The following is a 19,167-nucleotide window of genomic DNA, read 5'->3' on the forward strand; positions in this document are numbered from 1 at the left end:
GCTAGAATTGATATGCAAACTAGACACAATCAACTCCGGTTTGAATAAGGACTGGGAATGGCTGAGCCATTACAAACATTGACTCTATCTCCCCTTGTAAGTATTCTCACACTTCTTATCAAACTGTCTGTGCTGGGCTAGCTTGATTATCACTTCAAAAGTTTTTTTTCCTCTTAACTAATTGGCCTCTCAGAGTTGGTAAGACAACTCCCACCTGTTCATGCTCTCTGTATGTGTGTATATATATCTCCTCAATATATGTTCCATTCTATATGCATCCGAAGAAGTGGGCTGTAGTCCACGAAAGCTTATGCTCTAATAAATTTGTTAGTCTCTAAGGTGCCACAAGTACTCCTGTTCTTCTTTTTACCAGACTCCTTGTTGTTTTTGTAGATACAGACTAACACAGCTACCCCCTGATGCTGATATTCCTGTTAATTTAGTTTCCAGACATATATACCTTTGTTTCCTTCTCTCAAACACTGCACCTCAGGAAAATGCAACATTTGCCTAATGACTAGGAAGTAGAAATTGTTAACTTCAGTAGTCAGAGCTGGAGGTTATTAGTGATCGTCACACTGGCCCCAACTATTGAGTCTGAAACTGACCTCTGAAATATACAGAGAATTTAAAGAATACAAACTTTTCCCTTATTTTCATTACAGTGTGAATGCAGAACATTTAGAAGTCAATAAGTACAACTTGGAGAAGGCCTAAAACAAGAGGTGCCAGCTTGTCTCTACAAAGAGCAACTATGGCTGCACTAGCTTCTTGCCAGTATAGCTAAAGGTCTGGTTAAATAGTTTAACAAAAAACATTAATAGAAGTGCTCTCTTCTGAAAAGGAGTGTGCGAAGTATTGTCTCAATTTAAAACATTCACTTGCAATGTTTGTGACCCAAAAACCTCAGCACTGTATTAATGCCGGAGAACCAGAAGGAAACAACTAGACTATTTTCACTGCCCCTAACTGAGTGAAATGCTAAGAAAAAAGCATTAATGATAAAGGCTAAATTCTTTATATAAAATACTAAGCTTAAACACAGTTATACACTGAACAGTGACTACAGATGGCATCAGGTATTCAATATCAATTACTCCATAACAAATATGCTCAATTTACAAGTTTCCAACTGCCAGCTCTGCAAATTCAATCTGGGAAAGTCAAGTTGTGTTCTTCCTAGCTCCTGTATGCACCATCACAAGAAATGAAGATGCTGCACTCAGAACGTAACAGTTCTGCTGATCATTCTAGATCATGAATCCACTCCAGCTGCCCGTCTCGCAGCAAAGATGACTTAGGATAAAAACTTTTTTTTTAGAAACAAGTAGCTATTACTATTACTATTTACATCACTTTTCTGACCATACCACACTTTAAAATACTGTTTTAAACTGGTTCAAGCTAACTAAACAATGACCAGGGTGGACTGAACTTAACCATGTGAAAAACAATATGAAAACAGTGTTCCAGTTTAGGTCCCTACCTAGGTTAGAACAGCTCTGAACTATGCTTAAACAGTTTGGCCCTGATCCCCCACTGATTAGCCAAATCCTGTTTGAAGAAACAGTTGGCCTGAACAAACTGAAAGCTTTTTAAAGCTAATATCAATTGAACCATCCCACTGACTAGCCCAAACCTTAGTTGGGCACACTTTGCTATTACACGAGACCTCTACAGTCCTGCAGACCAGACTGAGAAGAGAGCACGTCTCTAGCAAAAGTACTGCCTCATGTAATTTGTTGTGTAGAATTCACATCCCCCGCAGATTTCTTTACTTCCTTGCAGAAAAATGACTTCTGACAGTGAAGCAAAGGAAAGCAGCAAGAACAGTCACACACCACTCCCCAGAAGCAAGGGTACATAATTTTGGGTGCCTGGAGCAGCCAGGTAAATCACCGCAGTGGGGGTTGGGCTGGGGACACCTCGGACAGTGGCTCTTCCCTGTGCTGGGCTCAGTTGCTAGTCCCAGATGGGCTGGCAAGAACAGGACTTCCTCTTCCCCTGTAAAGAGCAGCCAGGGCCAGGTCAGACCCACTCCCAGAAACCAGCCCCAGCTACAGGAAGCTCTGCACTCCCCTCCCACTCCCTGTCTCCATCACGCCTCAGCCGCAGCGGGAGGGGACACTGTCTGGGGAACTGCTCCCCCATCTGGCCAACCCCCCTGCATCCACACCTCACTGATCTCCCCACCAAGCCTCCTCCCCCTGCACGCAGAGCCCACCCCTCCCCCAAGTCCCCAGCACCCAAACCCGCACTCCACTGAGCCTCACCCCCTGCATCTGGAACCTCCCCACACCCAGATTGCCCCACATAGAACCCTCTCACCCCACACCTGGATCCCCCGCATACTAAGCCCCTCCACACTTGGATCTACTGGGCTGAGCCTGTCTGCCCCACACCTGGATCGGGGGACAAGGCTGGGTGTACATGTGAGAGACTGTCCCTCTTGCTTGCTATCTTGATGCACCTGGCATGGAGGGGAAGGGCCCCATGGAGTTTCTGGGGCAGGCCTGGCCCTGCACTGTGCCAGGGTTGGGGTCAGCCTCACTACCGAGTCCTTGTCCCGTGGGGCTGAGGGGAGTGCTGCAGGATGATCTCCTACCTCTATGCAGCCAGTAGCCCGTGCTCCCCACTGCCATGCTGGAGCCTTCACATTTATTTATTATGGAATAAAATATGCAAATTTTGCAAAATTTTAAAATATGGTGTGCAGAATTCCCTCAGCAGTAGTATAGATATTGTGGGCCACGTGATTTAAGGACTTTGTACACAGTCTGGCCAGTATTCTAAAAAATAGGAGGCTAATTTTAGGTTCCTAAAACCATATTTAGGCACCTAAATAAGTGGCCTGATTTTCAAGAGTGCTGAGCACCCAATAGCATGAACTGACTTCACTGGGAAGTGCCAGATGCCCAGCACAACTGAAAATATAGTTACTTAAATATGGACTTAGAGGCTAAATTTAGCCTCCCTGTTTGAATATCTTGGCCTGTGTGTGTATATATATACGTGTGTAGTGTGCTAGGAGTATGCATACTATATATAGGGATGCACTGGGAACTATGGACTGCAGGGCATGTGTAAACCTATGAATGGTACAATATATTTCCACAGTACTCTGTGTATGTATGCTGTAATGTTCTGCATTTTGAGGTGAATGTATTGCAAGAGAACATCACCTAGTTCCTCCCACCAGACTCCCATGCAATAGCAAAATAAACCACTCTGTGCTCAGCTTCACAGAAGCAAACAGAAGAGAGCTTAAGATCTAGTTCATCCTCCCTTGACCACTGCAGGTTTGATCCTTACAAAGTGTCTAGTGCATGTCCATCTAGTAGATTTATTGTGTGTAGTAAAGCATCACGCTGCTCCTCTCCCCACCTTGATCTGGTCCCTATCCCCAGGGTACCAGGGCCACCCTACATGTCCCTGTACCCATCCCCCATCCCTATAGTAGTTACCCCCTCCCCACGCAGGGGAGCCAGGCCAGCCCACCCTGGGTTCCTGTAGTAGTCCCCCAGTACCTGCAGTAAGTCACCCCTCCCACAGTCCCTGTGCCCCTCACCCCAGTAACTGGGCTGCTCCCCCATCAATGTGCCCAAGCCACTGGCCCCTGCAGTAGCTGTCCCCCATCCTTGCAGTAGCTGTGTCATCTCCCCAGTCTCTGTACCCCCAAGGAAGCCCCCCCAGGCCACTAGCCCCCCCATCCCTGTAATAGACAGGCCACCCCGGCCATCCCCCAGTCCCTGTAGTAGCTGGGCCATCCACCGTCTCCATGTACCACCACAGGATAGCCCCCTCATTATCTGTAGTACCCAGGCCCCTCCCAGATACACCCCTGGTATCTCTAGTAGCTGCCCCCCAATAGGCCCCCCATTCCTATAGTAACTGTCCCCCCAGGGGTAGCCCCCCAGTACCTGTAGTAGTTGCCCCCAGACAGATCCCCCGGTCCCTGTACTAGCCCGCCCCCCCCATANCCGCCCCCCCGGTAGCCCCCCATACCTATAGTAGTTGCCCCCCGAGGCCCCCCGGTACCTGTAGTAGCTGAGCAGCCCGTTGCTGAGCACGAACCAGCGGCGCTGGTAGCCCTTCAGGTAGTTGGTCCATTTGAAGAGCCAGCCCTTGTAGGTGTCGGAGCCGGGCCCGGCGGGGGCGGCCGGGACCCCCAGCCCGGCCCCGCCGCCCCTGCCCGCCTGGCCCGGCTCGCTGCCCCCGCTCATGGCTGGCGCGGCGGGGCCCGGCGGGTTCTTGCAGGCCAGGCACGGGACGGCGCTGAGGATGGAGACCAGCCCGCGGGTGCCGCCGCTGCACAGCGCGGCCGCCTTCCCCATAGACCCGGCCCCGCGCGGCCCCTCCGCTCCGCTCCGCCCCGCTCCGCCCGGCCGCCGGGGGCACCGCCGAGGGCAGGGGGCGGGGCGCCGCGCTCACGTGAGCGGGCAGCCGCGGCCCCGCCCCCAATGTGTGATAATAGAGGGCGGGGGTGGTGCTCCGGGGGCGGGGGTGGGGCTCCCCAGACAGAGCAGGGCGGGGCTCCCTGGAGGCGGGGCCTAGACAGAGCAGGGCGGGGCTAGGACACAACACATGAGGGCTGGGGGGGCCGTAGAGGCGCTGCTCTAGAGAGGGGCGTGGATAGGGTGGGGAGGAGCCATAGCACAGGGGGCGGGGCTCATCAGGGGAGAGGGAGGCGGGGCCTGTCTCAAGCAGAGCTGGGGGGAGGGTGTGTCTGCCCTGGGGCCTTAGTTCCTGGCCCAGACTGACCCCAGGGCGCCTGCTCTCCTGCCCTCAGTGCCTGGGCTGCTCTGGCGGGACCCTGGCAATGGGCTCACCCTTGGGCTGTGCCTCCCAGGCCAGCCACCCCTCCCAAAGGCTGGGCCTTGCCTGACCCACATGCTCCCCGAGGGAGGCCCCCTACCCACTAGGGTTGCCAACTTTCTGATAGCAGAAAACCAAACACCCTTGCCTTGCCACTGCCCCACAGCCCCACCCTGCCCCTTCTCTGAGGTCCCGCCCCACTCGCTCCATTCCCTCTCCCTCCATCGCTTGCTCTCCCCCACCCTTGCTCACTCACTCATTTTCACTGGGCTGGGGCAGGGGGTTGGGATGTGGGAGGGGGTGAGGGCTCCGGGGTGGGGCCAGTGATAAGGGGTTGCGGATGTATGAGCAGTAGCGTAGCTAGCGGGGTGCAGGGGAAGCAGCCGCTTCCCCCACCTTTCCGAAAGCAGCCGGAGGAGCGGGGTGGGGCATGGCATGCGGCCCGCAGCACGGCCCGGCAGCCGTGGCCGGAGGAGGGGTGGGGCGGCCGGAGGAGGAGCTAAGGGGGCATGGCCGGAGGAGGAGGCAAGGGGGGGCGCCTTTTTTATATTTGCTCCCCCTCCTCTTAGAAGCTGGTTACGCCACTGTGTATGAGGGAGCTCCAGGCTGGGGGATGGGGCTGAGGGGTTCGGAGTCTGGGAGGGGGCTCCTGGCTGGGGCAGGGAGTTGGGGTGTGGTGGGGTATGAGCTCTGGTCTGGGGTTGCAGGCTCCGGGGTGGGGCCAGAAATGAAGGGTTCAGGGTGCAGGAGGGGACTCTGGGAGCGGGATGGTCAGGGTTCTGGCTGGGGGTGCGGACTCTCAGGTGGGGCCATGGATGAGGGGTTTTGGGGTGCAGGAGGCGGCTCTGGGCTGGGGCAGGGAGTTGGGTTGTGGGAGGGAGTAAGGGCTCCGGCTGGGGGTGCAGACTCTGGGGTGGGGTCAGGGATGAGGGTTTTGGGGTACAGGAGGGGACTCCAGGCTGGGGCAGGGGATTGCAGTGTGGACTCTGGGCAGGGGCCGATGGGTTCACAGTGCAGGAGGGGGCTCCAGGCTGGGGCCGAGGGATTTGGAGTGTAGGAAGGGGCTCAGGGCAGGGTCAGAGGGTTGGGGTGTGGCAGGGAGTGCAGGGTGTGGGCTCTGGAAGGGAGTTTAGGTGCAGAAGGGGGCTCAGGGCTGCGTCAGGGGTTGGGGTGTGGAAGGTAGTGTGGGCTCAGGGCAGCGCTTACGTCAGGTGGCTCCCAGAAGCAGCAACATGTCCCTTTGGCTCTTAGGCGGAGGGGCCAGGGTGTTCTGCGCACGCTGACCCCATCTCCAGGTACTGCCCCCACAGCTCCGATTGGCCGTGATTCCTGGCCAATGGGAGCTGTGGAGCTGGCACTTGGGGTGGGGGCAGCGTGCTGAGACAACTGGCTGCTCCTGTGCCTAGGAGCCAGAAGGACATGGCTACCGCTTCCAGGAGCTGCGCATAGCTGGCCACTGCGGCCAACTGGACTTTTAGTGGCTGACCGGAGTTGCCAGAGCCCCTTTTCGACCAGGCATTCTCTACTGCCTGTCAATCCTACTGCCCACCCAGCCCTGCTGCCTGTGGGGCCTGCGCCATACAAGGCCTGCCGAAGGTCTGACCTTGCCATGCTGGATGGTGATCCATCCCTCTTCAGATAGCCCTCTCTCAGGGTGGACCTGTACGAGTGCCTGCCTCTCTCTATACCCCCATTCCTTCTCCTGGCACCCGCCAATAGGCCCTGGCTGCATTAGAAAAATGTGCCCTGGTGTAACTACATCAGTGTCCATCTAACCTGGTGCCCTGACCTGGACCTGTTACCTCAGGGGAAGGGGCAGGAAAACCTGTAGTGGAAAGTTATATCACCCAGTAGTGCTAGCCCCACACAATCAGAAACCATGAGTGAGGCTTCAAAAAAATAATAACATGGCCTTAAAAGTCAGGTAATTTTTAAAAAATAATCAATATGGGGTTCTGGTTCTTTGCCTTCTAGGTTTTGGACATTTAGGGTGCACTGGGGTCATCTTTTCATGCTTTTCTCTGTAATCACAAGGTCTAGAAATGGACTCCTGTTTTAAAATGAAAGCTGAGACTCACATATAATCACTTAACTCAGGATATTGCCTTAACAACCAAAAAAATTTAAAAATAATATTCTATTCTTTTAATAATAGATTTTATATTCTCTTCTGGCTTCTGAGGCATTAGAGTTCCTGTGTCAAGCCTTAGTCTGCAGCTAGGAGGGCTGGAAACTTACATACCCAGACCTAGATTCTCATATAATCAGGAGCTGGGGCTTTAAGAAACACATAAATGGACAATGATTAAATTACAAGAGTTGTCAACACTGAGTGTTTACAATAACTTGGTGCTTAACACCCACCATCTTTAATATCATGCCCCAGCTTCACAATATAGAATTCAGCCTCTCATTTTTCCACCTTTGTTTCCCTCACTTTATAATTTTTCTTTAAAATAAAAAACATTAAAAATATGGCAAAAAAATGCACAAACATAATTTTTTTTCAGTAACATCTGTATCTAAGCAAGGATGGCACTATATGCATATCATAACATCAAATGGATATAAAGCCATCTATAGGGAGTAAGTCTATGTGTCTTATTGCTCCCCATTTCCTATCAAACTTGTCCAAGTTCGGGGTTGCTAAGACTTATTGTATTAGTATTTACCCTGGTCACTGTGAGCGAGGCAGTCCATTATGGTCCTGATGGATTTACCAATGCTATTGATCCTTCAGCTAGCGCTTAAGGTCATTTTCCATGACACACACATCCATACCACTTGAGTACCTACAACAGATTAATTTATCCTCACAATGCTCCTGTGAGTCAGGAAAGTATTATTATCCCATATAATTGTGAGGGAAAATTTAGCAGGCCTTAAACTTTAGTCAAGGCCCTGAGTTTGGTCAAGCTTGCTTACAGCCCTTGAACTAAGATCCTGCTTGTTTCTGTGTACAAGGGGCAGAAGGAGTCAGAGTGGAAAAAATCCCCAAACAGAACAATTTGTAATAGCCCAAGCTTAGGAAATATATAACCACAATAGCACTGTTAGAAAAGTCAAACCGCAAACGAACCAGACTGTGAATAACAAGACGGGTGATTGTTCTTTTTGCTTTTGACCTGTATTAATTTTGCAATGTATTCCAAATAAGGTAATTAATACGGAAGTATGTGTAATTTGTCTATGGTTTTAAGCTTTAAAAAGCTTGTGTGTTCCTGGACTCGGGGGAGCAGCTCCAATAACTGTCACCCCCTGCACGCTTGTAATCAATAAAGGGCCTCAGGCTGATCTGACTGAAAACACAACGCGTGGATTGATTTTTTCCACATCAATTGGTGCTGTGACTCGGATAGACAGTGATCCCAAACACCGAAGGACCATGAGCTGTTCCCCACCAGACCCTGGGCCCATCGGAAAGGTAAGAGACCTTTTGAAATCTCTGTTTAGGGTTTCTGGTGGAGGACTGCCCGTAGGCTCTGGGTTCGGGTGAGTTGCACGCTCTATTTGGATTTTTTGTTGCCAGACACGCCTGACGCCCTTCTGATCTGTTCTTCTCCCTGGGAAGAGCCAAGTGTGTGGCTAGATAGGCCTCTGACTCTATTACTGTGTGCCAGTGTGTGTGTGTTGGTGTTGCTGGCCCAGAGGGCTCAAGGGGGCAACAGCGGGGTTCGTTGCCCAGTGTGCGTCGCACCAATAGACACACCAGGATGGAGAAGCAAACCAAGTTTATTTGAGATCTCGAAAAGGCACTCAGGAGACCAGCATGTCTCAAATCAGAAGTAAGGTGAAAATTGGAAAAACACAAATAATATTTTTGTAAAACCTGGGGTTCTTTTTGTTAAAAATTGGTTTAAACTGAAAATGAAGGGGCTTAACAGTAACTCATCTGTGTATATACGTTGCCTGCTCTAACCTGTAAATAACTCATCTCTTTTTCCTAGTTAATAAATCCTTAGTTTACTATAGGATGGGCTACAAGCGTTGTCTTTGCTGTGAGATCTGGGATACAAATTGACCTGGGATAAGCGACTGGTCTCTTGGGACTGGACACAACCTGAATACTTGTGATTTTTGGAGTAAAGCGACTATCATCACAGAGTTGAGCTTGCCTGGGTGGCAGATAGACTGGAATGCCCACAGGGACTGTCTGTGGCTCCGGGGTAAGGCTGTTACAGTGCTTTGGGAGTTCACATTTGTTACTGGGCTGGTGAAATATAATTATAGACCATACAGCCAGTTTGGGGTCTCTGCCCTGCTTCTTGTCGGTCTGCCCTGAGGTTGGCTCTCACGCTCGTGACTCACTCCAGACAGCCTGACACTGGCCATAGTCTTTCCGCTAGGTGTCAAGCCCCACTATAAAATGGCTGCTCTAGTCCCCAGAGGAGGTTGCAGTACGACGGTTACAATACAAAGGGGGGGCTGTAGCGGGGTGGTCACCCTGCTCCGGCCCAGAGGGGGTTAAAGCAGCCCTGGAGAGGGCTGCAGCGGAGAAAGCTGGGCTGATTGGGAATGCGGCCACAGCTGTGGTCAGTTTAATCAGGGCCCAGCTGACCCTTATAAGAGGGCTGGGGCCAGAAGTTGAAGACAGACCCCCTCTCTCTAACTTCTGAGAGAGAAGGACCCAGCTGCCTGGGAAGCTGAGGAGGGTAACTAGGGTGGAGTAGGGCAGAGGGAGCTGGGGAGCTCCAGCCTAGCAAAGCCCCAGGCTGCAGGCCAAGCTAAGGGCCCACAAGAGGGTACTGGGGCTGCAGAGGGGCAGCCCAGATATAGACAGAGGCTGCTGGTCCAACCTCCCTTGCCGATGACAAGTGGTTTACCGACTCCAGTCTGCCCCAGTGAGCGGGGGCTAGATGGTGACTGGCAGTAGCCACTGAGGCAAGGTGGGGATAGAGGGTTGGGGGTTCTCCTAGGTGGTGAGACCCAGATTGGGGGTTGCTGCTGGGGGCAGAACCTGGAAGTAAAGGGCACCAGGGTCTGGGAGGGATACGGGGGCCAGTGGCAGGCGAGGCACCGGCCTGCAGAGGGTTAGGGTTAGAAGAGCTAATTCCCAGGACAACCAGCAGGAGATGCCACGCCGGTGAGTTGTTGCCCCGCCACAGGGCCCCTGAAGCCAAATGGCATTTACAAAACAATTCGTGACACAGACATAGCCCCACTCGGTCACAGCCTCACACGGCCCCCAACCCCACACCACAAAGCTGAGAGATGCAGCAGCAGCAGCAAGATGCCCTCTAGCACAGGGGTTCTCACAACAAATGTTTTGGTGGCCACAGAGTGCGGCCACCAACTGTTGGTGGTGGCGGCTCTGACAATTTTTTCTAAAATATTTAATTAACGTTAGGAAAAACAAATAAATATGCAAATATCTATGTTCAAATCATTGTCATTTATTTGTGTAGGGTTTTTTGCAGAGTCAATAATAAAAATAACGTACAGTTGTATTTTGGTGTCCTCGGCCCCCACTGCCTCTGCGCCCATCGCCTCTGGCCCCTGATGCCTCTTCCTGCCCCCCACAGATCCCCCACTGCCTCTCCATCATCCCCAGGACCCCGCTGCTTCCAGTAGCGTAGCTGGAGGGGTGCAGGGGAAGCAGCTGCTTCCCCTCAGCAAATTTTTCAAAAACCGTGCCTTAGTTAGGCGGGGTTACCATGGCACCACTCTAAAGCCCGGCTTCCCCAGCGTGCTGCTACATACCCCGCCCCCTCTCACTGCCACGCCCATCAGCTGTGTCTCCCAGCAGGAGGGATACACAGCTGATCACACAGGGAGGGGAAGATAAGAACCAAGCTCTGGCCTCCGGCAAGCTGGGCTCAGTGGGAGGGCTGGGAGAGGTGCTTAGCATACCCTGGGGGATCAGCTGTCTCCCAGCAGGAAGGAAACACAGCTGATTGCCTAGGTAGGGGAAGATTAAGAGCTGGGCTCCTGCAGGCAGGCTTTGCCGGCTTCCCCCAGCACGTGCATTGCATACCCTGTCCCCTGGGGAAGCGCCAGCCGGGGGCGCAGGGTCTGGGGGCTGCCTGGCAAACCGTGAAGCTGGTAGCGCTTGGGCAGCCCTTTTCGCATGGCTGGGAGGGAGGAGAGGGAGTTAGGGCGGGGACTTTGGGGAATGGGCGGCATTGGGGCGGGGCGGGGCCGGGCCGGGGGTGGGAAAGGGGCTGGGCCAGGGCCCATGGAGTGTCCTCGTTTTTTATTTTTTAAATATGGTAACCCTAAACTAAAGGCAGCCAGTAGCAGCAGCTGGTGAGTGTATTTCAAAGGGGGTCTTTCTTGTGGTGAGGGGAGGGGATGGGAAACCCCCCAGGTGGCTGTGAGAGCCTGCACTTGGCTGCTGGTGGGATGGCTGTCTGCATGGTGGGGGGTAGGGGGCTCAGCCAGTGGTATCTCCAAAAACATCCCCTGCACCCCCGCAGCACAGAGAGACTGACAGTACCAGCCCCTGCCGGGCAGCTGGACCAGGACAGGCATGGGGGGTGAGGGGGGAGGTGCGTCTCCTGTGGGGTGTGGTAATTCTCTGGTGATAGTGATCATTAAACTACTAATTGTCATTCACTTGCTGCACACAATGGCTGGTGATGGTTGTTTAACATCTACCCAGCCATTTGGTCAAGTGCCTTGTTTCTTGGGAGTTGCCTTCTGTAACTTCTCTAATTTCATCCTACTCACAGGAGAGTGGGATGAAATTACAAATTCTGGTTCTAAGGACCTGCTGCCTGGATCCCATATTGCCTTGCACTGGGAGTGGGAATTAGTGCCCTGCAACTCCTCCTATTGGGCCAGTGTCGATCCTGCTGTTAGTACAGCTATTTGCGGGTACCCTTGTGTTTAGCTGAACCGTTGGACTCCGTTTAGTGGGGATGGACTCAGAGACTGAGAGCTAAACTGACACTACTATCCTGCTGTGTGGATCCCAGTGTGCTTGTACTGTGAATTTTTGGCATGCACATGTGGCTCTATTTATCTCATTGTGCTGGTGCTACTTCCTTGGTGTGATGATGACATTATGCTAAGATGAATCGTGACAATAGTGTCCTGGTGTGATGGTCACTCTGTGCTGTTCATGTGACTCTTGCATTTTTGTATGCTGTGTTGGTGTAGCCCTGTTGTTCCCAGGAAATTAGAGCCACGAGGTGGGGGAGGTCATAGCTTTTATTGGAGCAACTTTTGTTGGTGAGAGACAAGCTTTGGAGCTTTCACGGAGTTCTTTCTTCTTCCCGAAGAAGAGTTCTGTGAAAGCTCAAAAGCTTGTCTCTCACCAACAGACGCTGGTCCAATAAAAGATATTTTACTCCTCCACCGGCCCATATTACCTCACCAGCTTTCCAGGAGTGAGTTTTCATGATGCCATGGGAAGTGCACTGACTGGTCCTGACTTCTCTGTATCAGCCCCTCTAGCTTGCACTGCAGCCCAGCCCAGTACCTGGGGGCTGGGTGCCGGCAGCGCTGAGACTCTGAGATCAGGGACTCACAGACCCAGCTGGGAGGGGAAGGGTACCTCCTCTTCGGCCTCTCTCTTGCTGCCTCCTTTTCCTGAGTGGCCTCATGATGCATTGAGCCAGCGTGGCTAGGTGCTGCACTGGAGAGTCTCCCAGTGCAGCCCCCCACCCCCTCTCCCCCATGCGAACCCCCAACAGACCCTGCCCACCTCTGTCCGATTGTGTCTCATGCGGGGGACTGTGCCCCCCCTTGCTCCTCTGTGCTGCGTGCTTCCAGGGGCCACAGATAGCAGAGCAGCCCCCTCAGGAGAGATGAGGGGCTGTCCCACCGGGGGCGTGCGAGCAATGGCCCCCTCACAGCGAGATGCAGCGCTGCCCCTGGGTGGTGACCCCGGCCTGAGGAATGCGAGGCAGCGTGAGCTGAGCATACGGGCTGGGGGCCAGGCCAGCAAGCCTGATCACTGACACTCCAGGTGTGCCCAAGTGCGGAGCTAGTGCTCCAGGCTTCTCCTTCATTCAATGACACATCAGTAGGACTTGCTTTTTTTGTGCAGAATTTGCCTTTCAGAAAGCAAACCAGCCCCACCCCCAGCCCTTTTTATTGGGATCCTGGGGGCTCAGGTCCCTTGGGGAGGCAGCATTGGGATTGCATTAAGGGGGGGTTGTGATGATGCGGTTCTGGCGGGACCCAACTGAGAGTGCCAATTCAGGACAAATTGCTAAAACAAGGCTGTTACAGCCTGTCATAACTATAAAGGGAAGGGTAACAGCTGTCCTGTGTACAGTACTATAAAATCCCTCCTGGCCAGAGACTCCAAAATCCTTTTCCCTGTAAAGGGTTAAGAAGCTCAGGTAACCTGGCTGGCATCTGACCTAAAGGACCAATAAAGGGACAAGATATTTTCAAATCTTGGGGGGGGGGGGTGGAAGGTTTTTTGTTTGTGTTCTTTGTTTGGGAGTGTGTTCATTCTCAGGACTGAGAGGGACCAGACATCAATCCAGGTTCTCCACATCTTTCTAAACAAGTCTCTCCTATTTCAAACTTGTAAGTAAATAGCCAGGCAAGGTGTGTTAGTTTTCCTTTGTTTTCTCAACTTGTAAATGTACTTTTTACTAGAGTGTTTATCTTTGTTTGCTGTACTTTGAACCTAAGACTAGAGGGGAGTCCTCTGAGCTCTTTAAGTTTGATTACCCTGTAAGGTTAATTTCCATACTGATTTTACAGAGATGATTTTTACCTTTTTCTTTAATTAAAAGCCTTCTTTTTAAGAACCTGATTGATTTTTCCTTGTTTTTAGATCCAAGGGGGTTGGATCTGTGTTCACCAGGAGTTGGTGAAAGGAAGGAGGGGGAAAGGTTAATTTCTCCTTGTTTTAGATCCAAGGGGATTGGATCTGTGTTCACCAGGAGTTGGTGAAAGGAAGGAGGGGGAAAGGTTAATTTCTCCTTGTTTTAGATCCAAGGGGTTTGGATCTGTATTCACCAGGGAATTGGTGAAAGGTTTTCTCAGGGCTTCCCAGGGTGGGAATCTAATTGGGAAATGGTGGCAGCGGACCAGAGCTAAGCTGGTAGTTAAGCTTAGAAGTTTTCATGCAGGCCCCTACATTTGTACCCTAAAGTTCAAAGTGGGGATCCAGCCTTGACACAGCCCAAGGCTGGGGTTTTTCCACCTTTAAGGCAAACCAAACCAGCCAGCCAGTGAAGACGTTGGTCTCACCCCACTGGCTAACCACAAGTCACACAAGCAGTTCCCTTAGATACTCCAGTTTCCCAGTATCACCACCAGTGCCACTCGTTATGGGGACAAATGGTTATGAAAACCAATACCCCAGTAAAAGAAAAAAGGTTCTCCTGATCCAAAAGGACCAAGCCCCAGATGCAGGTCAATATACAAATCCGATTTTACCAACAAATCACGCTGTAACCAATCCTTTAGAATCTAAAGGTTTATTCATAAAAGGAAAAAGATAGAGATGAGAGTTAGAATCGGTTAAATGGAATCAATTACATTCAGTAATGGCAAAGTTCTTGGTTCAAGCTTGGATTGGATTTGCTCTTGCAGCAGGGTTCCTGTATGACTCATGTGATCTTCCTAAGAGCTGAAGAAAACAGCTACTTTATCCATACAAGCTCTGGCAAATGATTAGAACCCAGTTAACATCAAATTAATGTAGATATTAATGTTGTTCATAGTACAGGAATCTTGAAAGTTAGCCATGAAAGCAATATGGAGGTGTGCCTCAGTTTCCCTTTTCATACAGCACATTAGGTCTGGAATGTCTTTTCCCCTGTGAAAAGTTCCAATACTGTTTACAGGCATTAACTGTGAAACACCAGTATAACAAGGCCTTTTAACATAAAGTGTGTTCTTATGTATTCCTTTTAACATGTTCAAGGAATTTTTCAAAAGATTAGGCACATTGTACATTTTTATAGTTTGTGGTAATAGCAACACATTTGTTACAAAAATTACCATTAGCAATAACACATTCATTGCAAGTGTCCATTTACAATCATGTTTGTTGTGCCACACCTTTGGCTCAATACCATTGGATTTTGGACATTTTAGGGTTACCCTGTGGCTTCCCTTTGCAAAATTCAGTTTTCTTTCCTCCTTGTCCTGCAGGATCAACCCTGATTTCTCTTGCTTAACAGAATTCACTGGCTGATGGGGTGGGCTGTCTGTGCTAACAGCTATTAGCAAGTCCTTCCTCTCCCAGCCAGGCAAGTAATTTGCATTACCACAGACTGGAGCCAGTCCACCAGTTTTCATATCCTTAACTGCTATCATTTCCAAGGCTGGACTATCTTAAAGAGATACCCACACAAATTCAAAGAGTCTGAGGGGGAGAGTTTGTTTGCTGTCCCCTGCATCCTCAAGCATTCAGCCATAAAACTGTTCTGCTTTGAAACCCCATTAACCGAATCTGTCTTCAGACCCTGAAGCACAGATTGCTCACTTAACGAATCAGCATGGAAACATTCCTGTTCCAACACCACTGTCTTCCCAACAAGCTGCTGCTCAACTTTCTTAACAGCTTTTACTATATCTGACACCTTCTCAAAGCTACCCACACTGGATCTTTCAAAAGGACAGTCAGTGGATCCATTCACAACAGAAAATTTCTGGCAGTTAGGAACTGAAACTTCCCTGATTAAATCACTTTCACATCCTTCAGTTGCAGCAAATGGCTTGTAAAAAGAACAGGAGTACTTGTGGCACCTTAGAGACTAACAAATTTATTAGACCATAAGCTTTCGTGGGCTACAGCCCACTTCTTCGGATGCAAATATCATCCGAAGAAGTGGGCTGTAGCCCACGAAAGCTTATGCTGAAATAAATGTGTTAGTCTCTAAGGTGCCACAAGTACTCCTGTTCTTTTTGCGGATACAGACTAACACGGCTGCTACTCTGAAACCTGTCAAATGGCTTGTACAGATCACCATGAGGAATCCTTCCCTTAGGAGCTTCTCTAAGCAACAATTCACGTGTTTTTATTTTATATACAATACTGTAAACCTTTTTTTATATTTTAAATGCAAAATAACACACGTACTTATAAAACAATATCATTCTTGTGGTTTTATTTTAAGTACAAAATAAATATGTATAACAAATTTAAAAGTATGTAACTAGTAATTTGATATGGCGGCGGGTGGTGCCTTTTTTTGTGTTCGCTTCCCCTGATGTTAGAACCTGGCTACGCCACTGACTGCTTCCCCCACCCATTGCTTCGAGCTCCCTTCCGTGGCCTCGCACCTCAGGCTCACCCCATTCCTTGCCTTTTGACCACGGCACTCAGTAACACCAGCCCTGCTGAAGCCCAGAGCCAGAGCCCCACAGCTGGATCTGGGGTGGGGATGGGGTGGCTGTAGCCTGGAGCCCTTCAGCTGAAGCTGGGGGAGAGCACTGAAGCATGGATCCCACTGCCAGAGCCCCATGGCTGAAGGTGGGTGGTTAAGCTTGCCCCCAGAACCCTGTCTACGGCGACCACTGCGAATAGGAAACATAGGGTAGTGGTGGTCGGAGACTCTCTTCTGAGGGGGACGGAGGCCCCCATCTGTCGCCCTGACATTTCATCTCGGGAGGTATGCTGCCTGCCGGGGGCCCGTATCCGAGACGTTACGGAGACATTGTCGAGGATTATCCAGCCCTCTGACTACTACCCCATGCTACTCATCCATGTGGGCACAAATGATACTGCGCGGTGTGACACTGAGCGGATCAAGAGTGACTACAGGGCTCTGGGAGTACGGGTGAAGGAGTTTGGAGCGCAGGTGGTATTCTCTTCGATTCTTCCTGTCAAAGGTAGGGGCCCGGGCAGAGACAGGTGCATCGTGGAGGTGAATGCCTGGCTGCGAGGATGGTGTCACCAGGAGGGCTTTGGCTTCCTCGACCACGGGATGCTATTCCAGGAAGGACTGCTAGGCAGATATGGCATTCACCTTTCGAGGAGGGGAAAGACCCTATTTGGACACAGACTGGCTAACCTAGTGAGGAGAGCTTTAAACTAGGTTCGATGGGGACAGGTGAGCAAAACCCACAGGTAAGTGGGGAACAGGGAGACCTGGGAGATGGGTCGGAAACAAGAGGGAGCGTGGGCTATAATGGCAGAAAGAAAGGAGGGTCAGGGCAAAACTGGGAGGCAAGATTCAATCAGTATCTTAGATGCCTATATACAAATGCGAAAAGTATGGGGAATCAGCAGGAAGAACTAGAAGTGCTAATAAATAAATACAACTATGACATTGTTGGCATCACTGAAACTTGGTGGGATAATACACATGATTGGAATGTTGGTGTGGATGGGTACAGCTTGCCCAGGAAGGATAGACAGGCGAAAAAGGGAGGAGGTGTTGCCTTATATATTAAAAATGTACACACTTGGACTGAGGTAGAGATGGACATAGGAGACGGAAGTGTTGAGAGTCTCTGGGTTAGGCTAAAAGGGGTAAAAAACAAGGGAGATGTCATGCTAGGAGTCTACTACAGGCCACCTAACCAGGTGGAAGAGGTGGATGAGGCTTTTTTTAAACAACTAACAAAATCATCCAAAGCCCAAGATTTGGCGGTGATGGGGGACTTCAACTATCCGGATATATGTTGGGAAAATAACACAGCGGGGCACAGACTAGCCAACAAATTCTTGGACTGCATTGCAGCCAACTCTTTATTTCAGAAGGTTGAAAAAGCTACTAGGGGGGAAGCTGTTCTAGACTTGATTTTAACAAATAGGGAGGAACTCGTTGAGAATGTGAAAGTAGAAGGCAGCTTGGGTGAAAGTGATCATGAAATCATAGCAATTCTAAGGAAGGGTAGAAGGGAGAACAGCAAAATAGAGACAATGGATTTCAGGAAGGTGGATTTTGGTAAACTCAGAGAGCTGATAGGTAAGGTCCCATGGGAATCAAGACTGAGGGGAAAAACAACTGAGGAGAGTTGGCAGTTTTTCAAAGGGACACTATTAAGGGCCCAAAAGCAAGCTATTCCACTGGTTAGGAAAGATAGAAAATGTGGTAAAAGACCACCTTGGATTAACCATGAGATCTTGCACGATCTAAAAAATAAAAAGGAGTCATATAAAAAATGGAAACTAGGACAGATTACAAAGGATGAATATAGGCAAACAACACAGAAATGCAGGGGCAAGATTAGAAAGGCAAAGGCATAAAATGAGCTCAAACTAGCTACGGGAATAAAGGGCAACAAGAAGACTTTTCATCAATACATTAGAAGCAAGAGGAAGACCAAAGACAGGGTAGGCCCACTGCTCAGTGAGGAGGGAGAAACAGTAACAGGAAACTTGGAAATGGCAGAGATTCTTAATGACTTCTTTGTTTCGGTCTTCACCGAGAAGTCTGAAGGAATGCCTAACATAGTGAATGCTAATGGGAAGAGGGTAGGTTTAGCAGATAAAATAAAAAAAGAACAAGTTAAAAATCACTTAGAAAAGTTAGATGCCTGCAAGTCACCAGGGCCTGATGGAATGCATCCTAGAATACTCAAGGAACTAATAGAGGAGATATCTGAGCCTCTAGCTATTATCTTTGGAAAATCATGGCAGCCGGGAGAGATTCCAGAAGACTGGAAAAGGGCAAATATAGTGCCCACTATAAAAGGGGAAATAAAAACAACCCAGGAAACTACAGACCAGTTAGTTTAACTTCTGTGCCAGGGAAGATAATGGAGCAAGTGTAGTGAGTCGGTGTGGCTCCCCTCGTGCCCAGAAGAGGGAGCACCCTTGCAGGCACCGGAGTGGGTGGAGCCACCGCAGCCTGTTCCCGCCCCTCCGGAAGTCAAGAGGCGGGACAGGAAGTATAAAGGCCAGCCGCCAGAGCTCAGTCAGCGGCCAGCCACCACAGAGAGCAGACGTGCAGCCGGGAGCTCCCGGCCGGGAGACCTCTGAGGCCAGGACCCTAACTGGCCAGAGCTGCCCCGGGCCCACTACGAGGAGGAGCCGCCGGAGCCCGTCCGCTCCCGTCACTGGGAGGAACCCTTGGAACCCCCCCACACACTAACCCTGAAGGCGAGACCGCACCAGAACCCCTCCGCCCCTACTGCTACCCGGAGGAGCCGCCCGAGTGCAGTTGGCCTGATTTCCCGACAGAGCTACCGGACCTGCCACCAAGTCCTGGCCGAGAGGAGCCCATGCAGCTGGACTGGCCCGAGCCCGGTGCGACGAACGAGGTAGGCCCTGAGGGGGGACCTGGAAGTAGCCCGGGGATAGCCGACCGCGGTCAGGCTGCAGGCGAATGTGAGCCAATGTCAGTGTGTTGCGGTCTGGATACCCCACTGACCAGCAGTGGCAGTCACCGCTGCTAGGGCCCCAGGCTGGAACGCAGTGGAGTGGGTGGGCCTGCGTTCCCTCCTGCCACCCCCGCTCACGGGTGGCAGGCTTCCCCCTCACCCAAC

At 50.9% G+C, this 19,167-nt stretch overlaps 1 protein-coding gene across 2 annotated transcripts in view; it reads right to left on the reverse strand.

Annotated features, from left to right (window-relative positions):
- OSBP2 (oxysterol binding protein 2) overlaps window positions 1-4,361 on the reverse strand; it is a 364,006-nt gene extending 359,645 nt beyond the window's left edge. Inside the window, exon 1 of one of the 2 annotated variants that reach the window (XM_034791661.1) lies at window positions 4,039-4,361. In XM_034791661.1, coding sequence (XP_034647552.1) covers window positions 4,039-4,334 — 296 coding nt within the window. In that variant the 5' untranslated portion in view covers window positions 4,335-4,361. The remainder of the gene's footprint in view (window positions 1-4,038) is intronic. The other variant, XM_034791662.1, reaches the window with a different exon arrangement.
- Window positions 4,362-19,167: the final 14,806 nt, after the last annotated feature.

Source organism: Trachemys scripta, chromosome 15 (genome assembly GCF_013100865.1).
Source record: "Trachemys scripta elegans isolate TJP31775 chromosome 15, CAS_Tse_1.0, whole genome shotgun sequence".
Lineage (NCBI taxonomy): Eukaryota > Metazoa > Chordata > Testudines > Emydidae > Trachemys > Trachemys scripta.